The following is a 16,518-nucleotide window of genomic DNA, read 5'->3' as shown; positions in this document are numbered from 1 at the left end:
TTTTTGAATGACCAATCCGAAAACTGGCTATACCGTGCTATTTTTACCAAATTCACTAGTTATTAAAATAGCTCATCACATAAGGACGTATTAGATACCTATTTGAGAGTGAAATTGGTTCAAATGAATAGTAGGATTCATTTAATGAATCCAACTAACTCATTATTAACACATATATTTTTGTTGTTTTTGTAACTTGTAGTACTTGAAAAAATCAATATTACTTTCAATTACCCCTTTAATTTACCGGAAAAGATTAGACAGGTACTTATAAGTTATGTATATAACAAAATTAGAACGAAACAGTAACTGGAGTTATACTATACAGACTACAGTATACACTTGTACGTATTTACATCACATTTTTTAACCGTAGTTAGATAATATCTCGGAATAGACGAGTATAAATAACTCATCGGTGGCATTTGCCCTTCTCTTCAAGCAAACATCAAGGACCCAAATTCCAAACAGAGGAGTAACGAGAGAGAAACCTATTCCCCAGTCCCGATCCTGCAAACGCCGAAGCTCCTATAACCATGGTCACAGGTCTGAACTTCCGCCATAACTTTCTCGTGTCAGCTTTACTATACTCTAAATTTGAACTATAATACCACATTGATGTGAAAATTCACACTTAGGTATCGATTTTTTAACACAGAGATTTATTTTGTGTTCATGCTTTGGTTTCAAGTATTGGAGAACCTCGTAATCGTTCTCTATAAGCTTCTGGTTTAACAGATCCTAATTTTTCTTAGAAGCTCGAATTATTTTGTATTGGAATGAAATGAACCTGAATATTGTGGACGATACAGAGGAATTATTGTGGTATAGTTGATTGATTGATTGATAGTCTTAAGTAAGAAAAAGACCTATTGGAGATTATGGTGAAGCTTATACAGGAGCAGCTGGACTTGGTTTTCACAATATCTTTTTTGTTAAGGTTAGAATAAACCTGCTAAAATTTTTTACTTATCAAAATAAATAAATAAACTTGCTAGAATTTTTTTCAAGTTGGTGATTGTTTAAGTTTTTTCGATTGTTTTTTCCTTTGGTAAAAACGTTTTTGGCAAGAACTATATTTTGAAGTTGTGGTTTGAGAGTGTTTGTCAAATAATCTTTTCAAACAAACTCTCTTTTCAAATATCCGAACATCTTCAACTTCCACGAAATAGGTGACAACTGGATTAAATTTGGGGGGGGGGGAGTGGTTGATGGTGTATTAAGTTCAAACATCATTTATCTTTTTCTCTAGGAGCAGATTTTTAAATCATTATAGATACATTGCTTGATGTATGTTTGAGAAATACCATTGGTGTTTCATTTAGGCATCATCACTGTAATAGTTTGGTTAATGTTTTGTTAATTCATCATGGTGGTTCATTCAGACAGCATCATTCGGCTATGATGTTGATGTTGATTTGGTTACACAAGCAACTCATTGGTGGAAACAGTTTTCTAGGATACCCCTTTTATCATTTTCATTTGATTGTACCTCCTGTTTATTTTTGCACTTGGACAATTACGGGCTACAATTCTCTCCTTGCAAATCTGGTGATTGGTTGCAGTAAGTGTAAAGTGGCAAAAAGAAGTCTATCCTGCTGTGGAAATTGACACTAGCCAGCCTCCATATGTTTTCAAAGCCCAGCTGTATGATCTAACAGGGGTACCACCTGAAAGGCAAAAGATAATGGTCAAAGGTGGTTTGCTTAAGGTATAAAATTTCGTTTCTCTTAGCTTGTTATGCCATTTTTCACTTTGCAAATAAAGCACAAAACTCATTTGTGTTTTGAGGAACGCTGAAATTCTCAGCATCTGATGCTTTGCTTGTTAATTTTGTTGTTAACTCTTCGGTTATTTCTATGGTTGTTTAGGACGATGCCGACTGGTCGAAAGTAGGAGTAAAAGAGGTACACGGCTACTCATTGAATTACTCTCTATTTTTATGCAATGAAGTGCCAATTATCTAGAAGCATCTGTTATTTATTATTTCCAGGGTCAAAGGCTGATGATGATGGGAACTGCAGATGAGATTGTGAAGGCCCCCGAGAAGGGTCCTGTTTTTGCTGAAGATTTACCTGAAGAAGAGCAAGTGGTTAATGTAGTAAGTTTTTTGACACTGATGTTGTTGCATCAAATCGAATGATCCGGAGATGTGTGATTCCTTATGTTTAACTGCTTACATAGTTAGTCTTGTCTCATATGCTGTACTTATACCAGCACTGGATCCCTAGTAGATTTATTGGTATAACTTTACCGCAATTGCTTTGTTCATTTTTTTTCAAAAGCAGTTGCCTTTTCCAACTTCTACATGCAAATAAGCTTTAATATATAATTCTCTATTCTTTTTCCGCTGGCACAAGTGATTTTGTGGATGCCAAGCGCTTGTCGAATGCGTTTCTTGTTCCGCTGGCACAAGTGATTTTGTGGATTCCAAGCGCTTGTTGAATGCGTAATTTCTTCATTTACACATTATGAATCGGCCCTTCCCAAGACCCCGCACATAGCAGGAGCTTAGTGCACTGGGCTGCCTTTTTACACATTGTGAATCAGATTACTATGTTGTTTTAGAGTCCTGTCTAAAAGAACTGCTAACTTTTATAATGGCAAGGCTTAGTTTTGTACTTTTAATCAGTAAATGGGTGATGAGAATTTTTATAATTTTGTTTCCTCCAGGGTCATTCTGCTGGATTATTTAATCTCGGAAATACATGCTACATGAACTCCACAGTACAGTGCTTGCATTCAGTTCCAGAACTGAAGTCTGCTCTAACAGAGTGAGCATTTGCTTCTTTCATCCTTTCCTTCATTTTTGGGAGTCTTTTGGTTTAGGCTTTTTTTTGGTCCTTTTGCTTTAGCCTTGATTTCCCAAAACTTGATCAAATTCAATATGGTTGCTTTTAAGTCTAGTTCTGAAAATATTTAGGTCTATTTTGATTGCGTTGCACTTTTTTGGTTAGGCAATTCGATCTATTTGCACCTAATCCGTAATTCCTGTTTTTGCTAAAATTGATAATTCTGATTTTACTGTTTATATTTGTCAAATCTATTAATCATAATTTAACTTATATAATGTGTCGCGTTGTATACACCTAGATAGTATGTATTTACGGAGACAAAGCGGAGAAAACAGTAATTAGTAGAGGAGACATAAATTATCCTGTTTTAATTCCTATATATCCTCCCTTATATAAATATGGACTCGTTTCTCGGCATGTTCTCCTTTGGATGAAATCAATCCAAAATGTAATCCACTTTGAATCAATTTGGACTCCGAAACTGTGGATCTTTCCCGAACATTATCAGAAAAAAGATCAAAATGGCTCCTGTTAAATACCAAGTGTAGGAGTTCCAAAAACAACTCCGTTAGGTACATTTCTTTTTGTGTTCCTGAGATTCTGAGTTTATTTATTCTTCCTGTTAGGTATAACCAGCTTGGTAGAAGCAATGATTTGGATCACTCATCTCATCTCTTGACAGTTGCAACAAGAGATCTGTTTAATGACCTGGATAAAAATGTCAAACCAGTGGCACCAATGCAATTCTGGACGGTACTTTATTTGTCTTTATTCTACTCCTAATATTTTTGGTTACGACTTAGTATTCCTGACTTTGTATTCTTAGAAAATGTGTTTGGATTTCGAACAAAGTTACCATACCTTTGAAGGAGAATACGTATGCTGAGTAGGAGATAGTGTTTGCCAATAATTTCCTATTGGCAGACTTCAAAATATACTCGTTTAGCGTTGAACACTGAACTCGATATATTTTGTCATGACTTTTGTGTGCAAATGGATTTGCTCTTAGAGAGCAAGGATGAAGTACTTTGTATAGGATGCGAATAGAATGACTTAAGCTTGGGCCTGTTGTCTACATGGTCAAAACTTTGTGCATTATCATTCTTGCACAAGGTTACTTGGATTTATATGAGAACTATAAATGTAGCCTATGTTGATATGTTTGTCTTTTTAGTGTTTTCGTCACATGAGCTACTCGGGCATCAACATTTGATTAGGTTTATGTTCACAGGTTTTGCGGAAGAAATATCCTCAATTTGGCCAGCAGAGCAATGGAGCTTTCATGCAACAGGTTCCAAGCTTACCTAAGCTACCACAATGCTTCCTTGTTATTAAAAAAAAAAAAGTGTACCACTATTGCAATTGCTATATAGAGGTCCTACTGACATGTCCTGGATAATAACAGGATGCTGAAGAATGTTGGACGCAACTACTTTACACCCTTTCTCAGTCTCTTAAATCACCGAACTCTAGGTACTACATCTCCTCTCGGGATATTTCTTGCAGATGAAAGTCCCTTTTCTAAATAATTTCCATGTTTTGTTTCGCTAGTTGTTTTCTTTGTTTCAGTTTGGACATATGGTCCCTATTTTGTAAAAATGTGAAGGAAAACTCTCCTATATATACATTGTGCTTCTTTATGTCATGATTGTGACTGCTCTTTATCTCGGTACTTGCAGTGGAAGTCCGGATATTGTGAAGGCTCTCTTCGGTATTGAGTTTGACAACAGGTATTTCTGCAGTCAAATGTTGTTTACCTTCCAGTTATTCTGTTACCTTATCCCCTTTGCATAGAGTTGTTCTGCACCTAAATATTATAAGAGGCATGTGAACTTACTGCTGTATATGTATTGAGATAGGAAGGAATGCAGCTAGTGGTCCTAGTGGTCCTAGGATGTTCCCTGTTCTGACTTTGAGTATCTTCTGAGCAACTTGATGAGAATCAACATCCTCAACTTTTACTCTGTCATATTGTGAATCATGTAGTTGACAATAAGAGATGAATTACTGAAGTTGCTTTGAAAGGTGAAACTAAAAATCATGTTTATGTTAACTTCTTTTAGTTTCTCCTACTGTTAGTCTACTATTGAACTATAGTGCTACTAGTGTGTATTTGTATTACTGCTAATGAAAGGTCTGGCTGGTTTATGCCGTTCTAGGGTATTTTCAACAGGCTGTGCTTTTCTGCTGTAGCCTAGACCTCTGGGCTAATATTTCTTGTCTAGGACCTGACCTACTGCAATGAGGTTGGGAAGATCCCAATGCCCATCCCAGAGTTCTCATGTGCTCAAATTCATCTACTGATATACAAAATTTAATTTTCGATAGTGTGGGAAGCTGTTTATCATTCATGTCTGACTTGATCTATACTGTTCTGACTGGATTATGGTGGTTGTGCTAGAGTCCACTCTGTGACTATGTTCCATATCTGATATTAACTGCTAGATACTGAAGAAAAATGACTTAACTCTGCCCCTTATTCTCATGGTACTGATATGGACCAGGATTCATTGTGCTGAAAGTGGTGAAGAAAGCACAGAAACAGAAACTGTATATTCCCTTAAATGCCACATTTCACAGGAAGTGAACCATTTGCATGAGGGTTTGAAACGTGTAAGTTCGGTTCTTTTCCTCCTTGTATGTCCCAACTTCTAACTTTAGTCTTGTTTCCTCCCAAATGTTTCATATTACTGCTAAGTTCTGTCTCAATTTTTTCTGTTGTGCCAATCCAGTAATCATCCAATTTGATTAAGAGGACAGTCCCAAAGTGAAAAATGACGTATCTAATTCATAGAAATTCCTTTGGTAGCTGTAACCTTTAAGGATAACTAACAGTTAGTCCTGAAATGGTTGGTTGGATGGAGAAACTATTATATAAGATGCCTCACGGGCGGCACATTGGGGGGGGGGGGTCTTTTGCTTTAGAATTTTTTCATGCCATGATTGGACCAAATGTGGGGCCTGCATGTTGAGGTTCATGCAATAGTTTCACATCAGAGGTAGGCTGAGCCATTGGAGCCGACTCATAATGCTTTTGGTGGGAAAAGATGCTTTGGAGATTTTGTTTAACTTGGTGCAAAATCGTTGATGATGTTTATACTGGAAATCTGGTATTTATCCCCTCAAAATAATTTAAATGCACTCATATGGCCATTGCTTTTTCTGACAGGGTCTGAAATCAGAACTGGAGAAGGCGTCTCCGTCACTTGGACGGAGTGCAGTTTATGTGAAAGACTCCCGAATCAATGGCTTGCCAAGGTATTAACTGGCTCGATTAAATTCCATGGCGATGTAGCGACATATGTATGATCCGTAGCTTCTGCATATAGACTATCTTAATCCACGCCTTTCACATAACAAAAATGCCTTTTGATGTGTTGAAGTAGTTCACCTCATTTTTGGCATCACTTCTTTCTCATTCTCCTTTCTTTTTTTTTTTTGGGGGGGGGGGGGGGCTTTTAATTCTCACACTTTTCTGGATCGTTTCTTTACTATTCTGTGCTGATTATTGACTGGTCTATGTCAAAATCTTCTTCTATTTTTACTATTTCTTTTTCATTTGATGAATAGATACTTGACCATTCAGTTCGTCCGGTTTTTCTGGAAGAGGGAATCAAATCAAAAGGCAAAGATTTTGCGGGTATGTTGACTTACTCATCTTCCTTTTCACATTGATCAAATAGTTGGTCCTCCTTGAAAATGTGTCGGAAGAGGGAAAAAGGATCAGGTTACCATGTCCTGAACCGAGAAAGGGGGATGGAGAAAGGGAGTTCACTGTTTTACTTTGTTTTGTGAGGATGAGCGGTTCTGTCATGTTTAGGTGCTCTAAAGTCTCGCCTATTCTCTCGATTGTCAAATTCTGAACTGTATATTTTAACTTTAGGCTGGTTTGTGATGGTGTCGGTGTAGGAGTCTTGGTCTATAATCCCTTCCCAATAAAAAATTAACTGAAACTTCTCTTAAGTTTCTAATTGATCTTGGAGTAGGTGTAACTTGGGCACAATTACAAAGAGGAGTTCTTATGCACCAATGACTAGATTTCAGCTACTAGAAGTAAGAAGTAAGAGAAGGATGTGATATTAATACTTTGCTATTCTAGTGAGATAGTATGTACATAATATTTTTTTGAAAGAGAGTTCTGGTGAGAAGCTGATATGTTTTTTTTTCTTTTTTCCTTTGTGTTGATACAAGATCTTCTTAACAATCAAAAATATCTGAAAAGCTTTTTCCTGGATTCGGCCATTCGGGATAATAACCCACCCATTGCCATAAGTTCTGGGATCTATAAAGTAGTTGTACTGGGTGTTTCAGATATCTTTGTGTTTGTGAGAATGCACAGGAGAAATCTATTCTATTGATTAAAGTGTTGTACAACCCTATTTATATACAGTAATTACATAATAATAGGTATCTACTTCCCGATGTGGGACACTAAACATGACTAACTACTTAACATTCCCCTATGCTAGCTAATCATTCTACTTTACAAACTTTGTAACAATATCTCCTGAGAGTATCTTTTCTCTGCCAAAGTGACAGTTGATCTCAATGTGTTTAGTCCTCTCATGGAACACCAGATATGACGCAATATGAAGAGCAACTTGATTATCACACGCCAGTTCCATCGTGCTGATTTCTCCGAACTTCAACTCCTTAAGCAACCGCTTGATCCAAACTAGCTCACACGTTGCCACAGCCATGGCCCGATATTCGGCTTCGGCGCTAGATCAAGCAACTACATTTTGTTTCTTGCTCTTCCAAGACACCAAATTACTTCCTACTAGAACGCAATATCCAGACGTAGAACGTCTATCAGAAGGTGATCCTGCCCAATCAGCATCTGTGTACCCAACAATCTGCTCGTGGCCTTGATCCTCGAATAGTAACCCTTTGCCTAGAGCTGACTTTATATACCGAAGAATGCGAACAGCTGCAATCCATAACTGACTTACAACACTCACCGGAAAAGAAATGTCAGGTCTACTCACAGTGAGGTAATTCAATTTGCCAACCAACCTCCTATATCTTGTAGGATCTCTAAGAGGCTCCCCCTGTCCAGGCAGAAGCTTAGCATTCGGATCCATAGGAGTGTCAACCGGTCTACAGCCCATCATTCCCGTCTCCTCAAGAATGTCTTAAGGCATACTTTCGTTGTGAAATAACAATACCTGAGCTAGACTGAGCGACAGTCTCGAAGTGCTGAAAGAGTTGCTGCTTCAGATTAGTAATACCATCCTGATCATTGCCAGTAATAACAATATCATCAACATAAACCACCAGATAATACACAGATTAGGAGCAGAATGCCGATAAAACACAAAGTGATCAGGTTCACTACGAGTCATGCCGAACTCCTGAATAATTGTGCTGAACTTACCAAACCAAGTTCGAGGTGATTGTTTCAAACCATATAGTGACCTGCGCAATCGGCATACAAGATCACTAGACTCCCCCTAGCAATAAAACCAGGTGGTTGCTCCATATAAACTTCTTCCTCAAGATCACCATGGAGGAAAGCATTCTTAATGTCTAACTGATAAAGAGGCCAATGACGTACAACAACCATGGACAAGAAGAGACGAGCAGACTTTAGCCGCGGGAGAGAAAGTGTCACTATAATCAAGCCCAAAAATCTGAGTGTATCCTTTTGCAACAAGACGAGCCTTAAGACGATCAACTTGGCCATCCGGGCCGACTTTGACTGCATAAACTCAACGACAACCAACAATAGACTTACCTGAAGGAAGAGGAACAAGCTCCCAAGTGCCACTCGCATGTAAAGCAGACATCTCCTCAATCATAGCATGTCGCCATCCTGGATGAGATAGTGCCTCACCTGTAGACTTGGGATAGAGACAGTTGACAAAGATGATATAAAAGCATAATGAGGTGATGACAGACGATGATAACTTAAACCGACATAATGAGGATTAGGATTAAGAGTGGATCGCGCACCTTTCCAAAGTGCAATCGGTTTACTAGGAAGAGGCAAGTCCGCAGTAGGAGCAGGATTAGGTGCAAAACGTGAATCAGCTGGGCCTGATGCTGGCTGCGGACGACGATGATATGTCAAGAGTGGTGTTCCTGTGGCGGGGAATCTAGGAGGAGTCTGTGGCGAAAGGTGAAGGAGGAGCTATAGTAAGCTCCTTAAAGGTCGATACAGGTAAGACCTCAGATATATCAAGGTGGTCAGAAGAGGTAAAGAAAGGTTTAGACTCAAAAAATATGACGTCAGATGATATAAAGTACTTATGAAGATCAGGTGAGTAACAACGATATTCCTTCTGAACACGAGAATAACCAAGGAAGACACACTTGAGAGCACGAGGAGCTAACTTATCTTTCCCAGGGGCTAAGTTATGAACGAAGCAAATGCTCCCTAAAACACGAGGAGGAACAGAGTATAAGGGTGATTGGGGAACAATACTGCATACGGAATCTGATTCTGGATGGGAGATGAAGGCATCCGTTTAACCAAATAACAAGCTGTGAGAACTGCATCAGGTGGTCAGAAGAGGTAAAGAAAGGTTTAGACTAAAAAAATGTGATGTCAGATGGCATAAAGTACTTATGAAGATCAGGTGAGTAACAACGATATCCCTTCTGAACACGAGAATAACCAAGGAAGACACACTTGAGAGCACGAGGAGCTAATTTATCTTTTCCAAGGGCTAAGTTATGAACGAAGCAAGTGCTACCAAAAACACGAGAGGAACAGAGTAGAAGGGTGACTGGGAAATAGTACTGCATACGGAATGTGATTCTGGATGGGAGATGAAGGCATCCGATTAACCAAATAACAATCTGTGAGAACTGCATCGCCCCAAAAACGCAACAGAACATGAGATTCAATGAGAAGTGTGCGAGCAATCTCAATGATGTGCCTATTCTTTCTCTCTGCAACCCTATTTTACTGAGGGGTATAAGAACAAGAGGTCTGATGAATAATTCCTTGAGAAGTCATAAACTGCTGAAATTGAGAGGATAAATATTCTAAGGCATTATCACTGCGAAAAGTGCGAATGGAAACACCAAATTGATTTTTAATTTCAGCACAAAAATTCTGGAATATAGAAAACAACTCAGAACGATCTTTCATTAAGAAAATCCAAGTAATCTTGAATGATCATCAATGAGACTAACAAAATAACGAAATCCCAAGGTTGAACTGGCTCTACTAGGACCCCATATATCAGAATGAACTAAAGAAAAAACAGACTCTGCATGACTCTCAATACTACGAGAAAAGGTTTGGGAATGTTTTCCGAGCTGACATGACTCACACTATAATCTAGATAAACTAGACAAACTAGGCACCATCCTCTGAAGCTTGGATAAGCTTGGATGTCCTAAACTTATGTGAATTAGGTCCGGAGGATCTGTAGCTAGACATGTCTTGGAGGAATTGAGTGAGTTAAGGTAGTAAAGGCCTTCTGATTCAAGTCATGTTCCAATCGTCTGTCCCGTACTACGGTCCTGCATAATAAAAGAATCATCAATAAAATATATACCACAATGGAGGGCACGAGTCAAATGACTAGCAGATGCAAAGGACAGCCAGGGACATAAAGAACAGAATCTAGAGTGACAGAGGGTGGGGGATTTGCTTGTCCAACTCCTTTTGCTTTAGTTTGAGACCCATTGGCTAAAATAATAGTGGGAAGAGACTGTGAATATGCAATATTTGACAAAAGTGATTTATTACCAGAGATATGATCAGAAGCTGCTGAGTCCACAACCCATTATCCAAGAGTACTAGACTGGGAAACACAAGCAAAAGAATTATCAACAACAGAAGTATCAGTCTGAGCAATAGAGGCTACTTGTGGAGATGTCTGCTTGCTCGATACGGAGGGAACTCATTATATTCCCCTTCAAATAAAGAAAATCCCTGGTTACCTGTAGTCTCGGTCTGAGCAACATAAGCATTTTTGAGTGGACGACCTTGTAAAGAATAGCACACGTCACGAGTGTGTCCAAGTTTATGACAATAAGAGCAATTGGGCCTAGATCTTCCAAAACGACCACCTCCTCGTCTATTCTCCATAGTTTGAGATACCTGATTGTCCACTGACTGGGATACGAGAACAGATGAGTCAAGTGTCTGTGATGAGCTTACTAGGTGACTTGGTATTGCAGCAAGGCGAAGTAATTGAGAGAATAATTCATCAACATTGGGGACAGTCGGACTAGCCAAAATCTGGTCACATACTGAATCAAGGTCATTAGGGAGTTCAGCGAGTGTAAGAACTAGAAACATCTTCTGTCGTTGCTCTTGTTGCTTTTCAATACTAGCAGAAACTGACATCAATTGCTCAAATTCTTCCATGACTGCCTGTACTTGTCCTAAGTGTGTAGACATATCCAATTCCTGTTTCTTCAAGCTTGTCATTCGCGATATTACATCATAGAAACGAGATAGTCATTAGTGTATAAAGTACGAGCCTTCTCCCAAACTAAATAACATGTCTGGAATGGATGGAACAAAGGCATCAACTTGGAATCAATAGATCGCCACAAGATACTACATAACTGAGCATCGACCTTCTCCCAAAGTGTTTTGGCCTTTTCATCACCGTCGCTAGCCCTTTTTGTTAAATGATCTTGAACTCCTTGACCTTTACACCACAACTCGACAGACGAAGCCCAAGCTAAGTAGTTTGAACTTCCCATTAAAGGTTCTGAGGCAATCATAATACCATAACTTCCAGAACCCGTGTTTTTAGACCCAAATACATCCACTCCCAAAGACATTATTGGATTGAAAAGAGATCTAGCAAATTAGCACCAAATAAAACAAAGAATCAACTGTGGTTGCCGAAAAACTGCCGGAAAAAATACTGTAGTTGCAGGAAAATTTTCAAAGTGCTCGGAATCAAAAAATAAAAATATGGGAAGGCTCGGAATTGCAGGGCGATCAGACTGTTCTAAAGAAGTTTTCTGAAAAAATGGACGGAACGGGCTCCACGCGCCGGCGCGTGGAGTAGATCTTGCCGGCGAAAATTGTCTTCGGGCGGCGCGTGAGGCGGAGTCTGACGGAGTTGTTTGCTGGGGTTTGGTCGCCGGAGGTTGGGGACCTTATGGTGGTGTTGGTTTTTGCACAACACCGATGGAATTGGTTTTGACGAAAAAATAGCCCTAAAAGGTCACCGGGATGAAGCACGTCGACGACTGGGTTTTCATTCCCGGATGTTTTCTCACTGCCGCTCTGATACCATGTGAGAATGCACGGGAGAAAAATCTATTCTATTGATTAAAGTGTTGTACAACCCTATTTATATACAGTAATTACATAATAATAGGTATCTACTTCCCGATGTGGGACACTAAACATGACTAACTACTTAACAGTGTTGAACATGGGTAACCCAGGGGGGTCTTCACCTAATTCCAAAACTGAAGTGAAAAGAGGAAAAAGAAAGCAGGCTTGTGAGGTTCCGCGTTCCTCTCCATCTGATATGACCTTTCTATATATATATATTCTTTTAAATGATGCTTCCCGGCTAGCTTATGCGCACCTCGATTATTCTATTTAGTACATGCTACCTCCCATCAGAACATGCACAAGGTAACTCTGTCCATCAAGGCTTAGGAAAATAGAAGAAATCACCTACTCTCTCCGTTCCAATTTATGTGATCCTGTTTGACTGGGCACAGAGTTTAAGAAAAAATGAAGACTTTTAGAATTTGTGGTCCTAAACAAGTCAAAAAGGGGCCTAGATTATTTGTGTGGTTATAAAAGCTTCTCATTAATAGTAGAATTGTAAGTTTAAGCTAAATTGTTACCAAATTTAGAAATGGGTCATTCTTTTTGAAACGGACCAAAAAGGAAATAGGTTCACATAAACTGGAACAGAGGGAGTAGTATTTTTTGTTTCCATTGGGATTTGTGATTGAGATCTCATGGTTATGTATGCATATGTTGTGATGTAGTTCCATATCTTTACTGTTTAGATGGTTGACAGGGAAATAGTAAGTTCTTTTTTAACTTAATTACGAAAATAAATTGTCTTCTTTTATTTAAGCTTATGTGACATTATTTCCTTTTTAGTTTGCTTATAAAAGAATTAACCCTTTCTAAGTTTGGAGAACTAAATGTTCTCATTTTACGCTTAATGGCAAGCATTTATAGCCACACATTCGTTCTGCATATTTAAAACCTGAAGTTTCAAAAGTCTTATTTAACCATAGCATGTTTAAGACTACAAGTTTCAAAAGTCATTCTTTTTTCCTTATTAAACTTCCTGTGTAGTTAAACAAGGTCGCAATAAAATGAAATAGAGGGAGTACTATATTTAAGAATGGTATCATACTTGGTAGTTTTTCTCTTCTCGTCTCTCCTTTTTTGGGTAGGGGATGCATCAAGCTGTAGGTTCAATTGTTTATAACTTTTAAATAGCTAAAGAACTTGCTCTAGTAGTGATTTCGGGGGTAAGATAATCTTTGTGGTTAAGAATCCATTGAATATGGGAATAATAAAAAAAAAAAAAGAAAAAGAATGCATTGGATTAGAGATCACAACCATTTTTAGCCGATATTGGCTGCGATGTGTTCTGGCTAATTTTTTCTTGAAAGGTAACAGAGGATCGGTTCTGGCGAATTAACTAAGGTTCATTTTAAATATCACCCATATCCAACCTAGCCACCCATCTGTCACGTATAAAACTTATTGTGGACAAAAATAGAATGGTCACTTCCTTTTCCACCCACCGCTAGTTGCGACGTGACAACAAGGAGTTGTAAATGTGATGTGATGGATTTTAGTTATAGCAGGAACTTAAATGATAATCTAGGAAGCTACAATTTTGCTATGCTTCAAACAACAGTCATATCTCGTATTAAAACTCAGCAAGTCTTGCTTTTTTAGTAATATAGGTTTGCTAATATTTCAAAATCCTATTTTATATTTTCTGCATGTATTGGATCTCTCATTGCTTTAAGATATAAGAAATGGTAATCTTAAACTATGTCTATGCCATCAGAAAGTGGATTACCCGCTGTCGTTGGATGTATATGATTTTTGTTCGGAAGACCTCCGCAAGAAACTGGAAGGTCCTCGCCAGGTAATGTCCTTTTCCCCATTGATCAATGTCTTTAAGAAATGAGGAAAAACCAGACCCCCTTTGGCCCCTCTTTCTCTTTCTTGTTCTATTATTACGTGACTCTAAATTTGCTGCTAGGTTTTGAGGGATGCTGAAGGTAAGAAGGCCGGTTTAAAAACCAGTGGGAAAACTTCAAGCTCAACTGACGGCGACGTTAAAATGACTGAGGCTGAGGTATGAATTAATCTTTGTAATGTAGGAGTGACTTAAGGGGATAAAGAGGGACCTTTCGGGCCCACCTATGGCGGATTGTACAAGGTGGTTTAAAGTGGGAAATTAAGAATGTCTATAAGTAACTTCTGCCTTTTCTCCTTTTTTTTCCTATTGTTTATGCAGGAATCATCTAGTGGAAGTGGAGAAGCGTCTAAAACAACCCAAGAAGGTAGAGAAACACCTCCTTTTCTTGATAACTTGATGACTTGATAAACATATGCTGCTGCTGTATTTTAATTGGTAACAATGTCTGGCATTAAAATTGTAATATTTGGGAGAGAAGTTATTGTCATGAAATTACCTTCCAACTCACATATCCTTTTCAATGCTTTAAATGAAACTCTGTTAGTTAATTGTCAGATATAATTCTGCAGTAATATTGCGGTTCCATGAGGTTTTACAGTTCTTATGACAACAATGTTCTGCCCTGGGTATTCAAACTTCTTTTCACAAAGTCACTGTTAGTATCTTTGATTACAAGCGATTGACCTTCTATTAACAATTTTGGGATCCCATAAAGATTATTAACTTGGATCAGATTTATTCCTTTTTAAATTACTATATGTCCCTAGACACCGGCGGACGTTTGCCAAGTTTCTTTTGAAGGGGGCGCCTTTTAATTTTTAGAACTATGGAAGATCCTTAAGGTTTAGCTCTGCTGATACAAGTACATTTTAATTTGTTTGGACATTTGTTTGTATGTAGAAAATGTAGAGAACCTCTAGCATAGATAACCCCGTACTTGCCTTTGAATTTATATAACTACGAAAGATTCTAAAGGTTTAGCTCTGCTGATACACTTACATTAAGTTGGTGTTTTCTCGGAGTCCTTTAATTTGTTTAGACATTTATTTGTATGTGGAAAATGTAGAGAACCTCTAGCATTGGATAACCCCATAAATTGTCTTAAAAGAAAATTTTCTGAGTATTGGAATGAACTAGGGCCCAGATGGAGCAGAATGAATGTCGGGGATTAAATAAGGGACTCTAACTGGTTCTGGATTGGGAGCAGTAGTTGTGAATGATCAATTTTATCAACAGTTTAGTGTTTCTGATATATAAGGGGAAGTTAGTCTAAGAGCTCAATTTTGGAATTCTGTTATGAATGAGGAGTCGCAATGATTAGTGCTTTTTTTTTTTTAATGATGCCCGATTAGTAAACTCCATTTCAGGTGTTCTGCCTGAGAAGGAACACCACTTGACTGGAATATATGATTTGGTGGCCGTGCTGACTCACAAGGGAAGAAGTGCTGACTCTGGGCATTATGTTGCCTGGGTCAAGCAAGAAAACGGTCAGTTTAACTGGGAAGAGATTTTGTTCTAGTAATCGTTGCTCTTGGACTACCATCTGATACAATATATTGAAAATCTCTTTGTAAACCACAGGAAAGTGGGTTCAATTTGATGATGACAATCCAATTCCGCAGAGAGAAGAGGACATCCCTAAACTTTCAGGAGGTGGTAAGTGAATCACTTGTGTATTACGTCTTCGGCAAATTTTCAAAGTCTGGCAAGCATATCCTTTCTTATAACAACAAGATGTAAAGCAGATGGAATATTTTGTTGCTTGTGTGCCTGAATGTGTTTTTCGTTCTGTCAGTTTATAGAAGTGCTTTATTTTTGGTTTCAGGTGATTGGCATATGGCTTATATTTGCATGTACAAGGCCCGTGTTGTTCCCATGTGATTTAAGTCGTCCGTTTGGGTTTGTTTCACATATTGGACATTCATGTATTAGAGTGAGTCACGTCGCACATGATTATTCTCTTACTTTTACTTCGACTTGAGTGTAATTTATTACATTTTGCATTGAATTGCACTTGTGCCTCCTTGGAAATTCAACGGGAATACTTTTTCGGACGTACTTGAATGGTTTATTTAGGCAAATATAGACTATTATTACAACTGGCTATTTTCTTGACCTAAGGGCTTTTGTCCTTTGGTACTAGCTATATGTTCATTATTGGCATCTGGTTCTTGTTTTCCACCAAAATTGCTTTCCAGCAGCTTATTATGAACCAAATCCAAAAGGAGCTCAAGTTCATGATCACATATTTGGGAAACTGTTAGGTGTTCGTCTATATACTGTAAGGTATATGTATGTATGCATGAAATACTAACCGTTAAATCCAAATGTATCATACATGTAGGTAAAACTTTTACCAATTTACTGAACTTATATTATAATAGACAAACCTTTTCTTTAGATATGAGGTTTAGAATTTCTGTCAGGTGAATTAGTTACTACTTTTGTTATTCTAACCTATTTTCCTCGGTTTGTTCTTTCCTATATAAACTTGTTCTTTCCATGTGTTATATCAGAATCGTGAAGCTTGGATGTTTCCTTTACATATTTAGGTCTTTATGTATCAACATATGGGATGATCGACTAGGCCTCCCGACTTTGTT

General features: G+C 38.1%; 1 protein-coding gene across 2 annotated transcripts; it reads left to right on the top strand.

Annotated features, from left to right (window-relative positions):
- Positions 1 to 407: 407 nt before the first annotated feature.
- Positions 408 to 16,014, top strand: LOC107776789 (ubiquitin carboxyl-terminal hydrolase 6). Of its 2 annotated transcripts, none has more exons than XM_016596714.2 (18): positions 408 to 546; positions 1,566 to 1,711; positions 1,872 to 1,907; positions 1,994 to 2,101; positions 2,674 to 2,774; positions 3,422 to 3,548; positions 4,027 to 4,086; positions 4,201 to 4,268; positions 4,475 to 4,525; positions 5,300 to 5,408; positions 5,965 to 6,053; positions 6,366 to 6,435; positions 13,778 to 13,858; positions 13,976 to 14,071; positions 14,234 to 14,279; positions 15,283 to 15,402; positions 15,497 to 15,571; positions 15,741 to 16,014. In XM_016596714.2, exons 1-18 carry the CDS (start codon positions 537 to 539, stop codon positions 15,794 to 15,796), a joined length of 1,449 nt encoding a protein of 482 aa, XP_016452200.2. In that variant the 5' UTR covers positions 408 to 536; the 3' UTR covers positions 15,797 to 16,014. The 2 variants fall into 2 exon arrangements, with proteins under 2 accessions (XP_016452200.2, XP_016452199.2); XM_016596713.2 differs by having other exon boundaries at positions 15,268 to 15,402.
- Positions 16,015 to 16,518: the final 504 nt, after the last annotated feature.

This window comes from Nicotiana tabacum, chromosome 20 (assembly GCF_000715075.1).
Source record: "Nicotiana tabacum cultivar K326 chromosome 20, ASM71507v2, whole genome shotgun sequence".
NCBI lineage: Eukaryota > Viridiplantae > Streptophyta > Magnoliopsida > Solanales > Solanaceae > Nicotiana > Nicotiana tabacum.
Note: the sequence above shows the minus strand (reverse complement) of the source record. Positions and strands in the feature narration are given on the sequence as shown.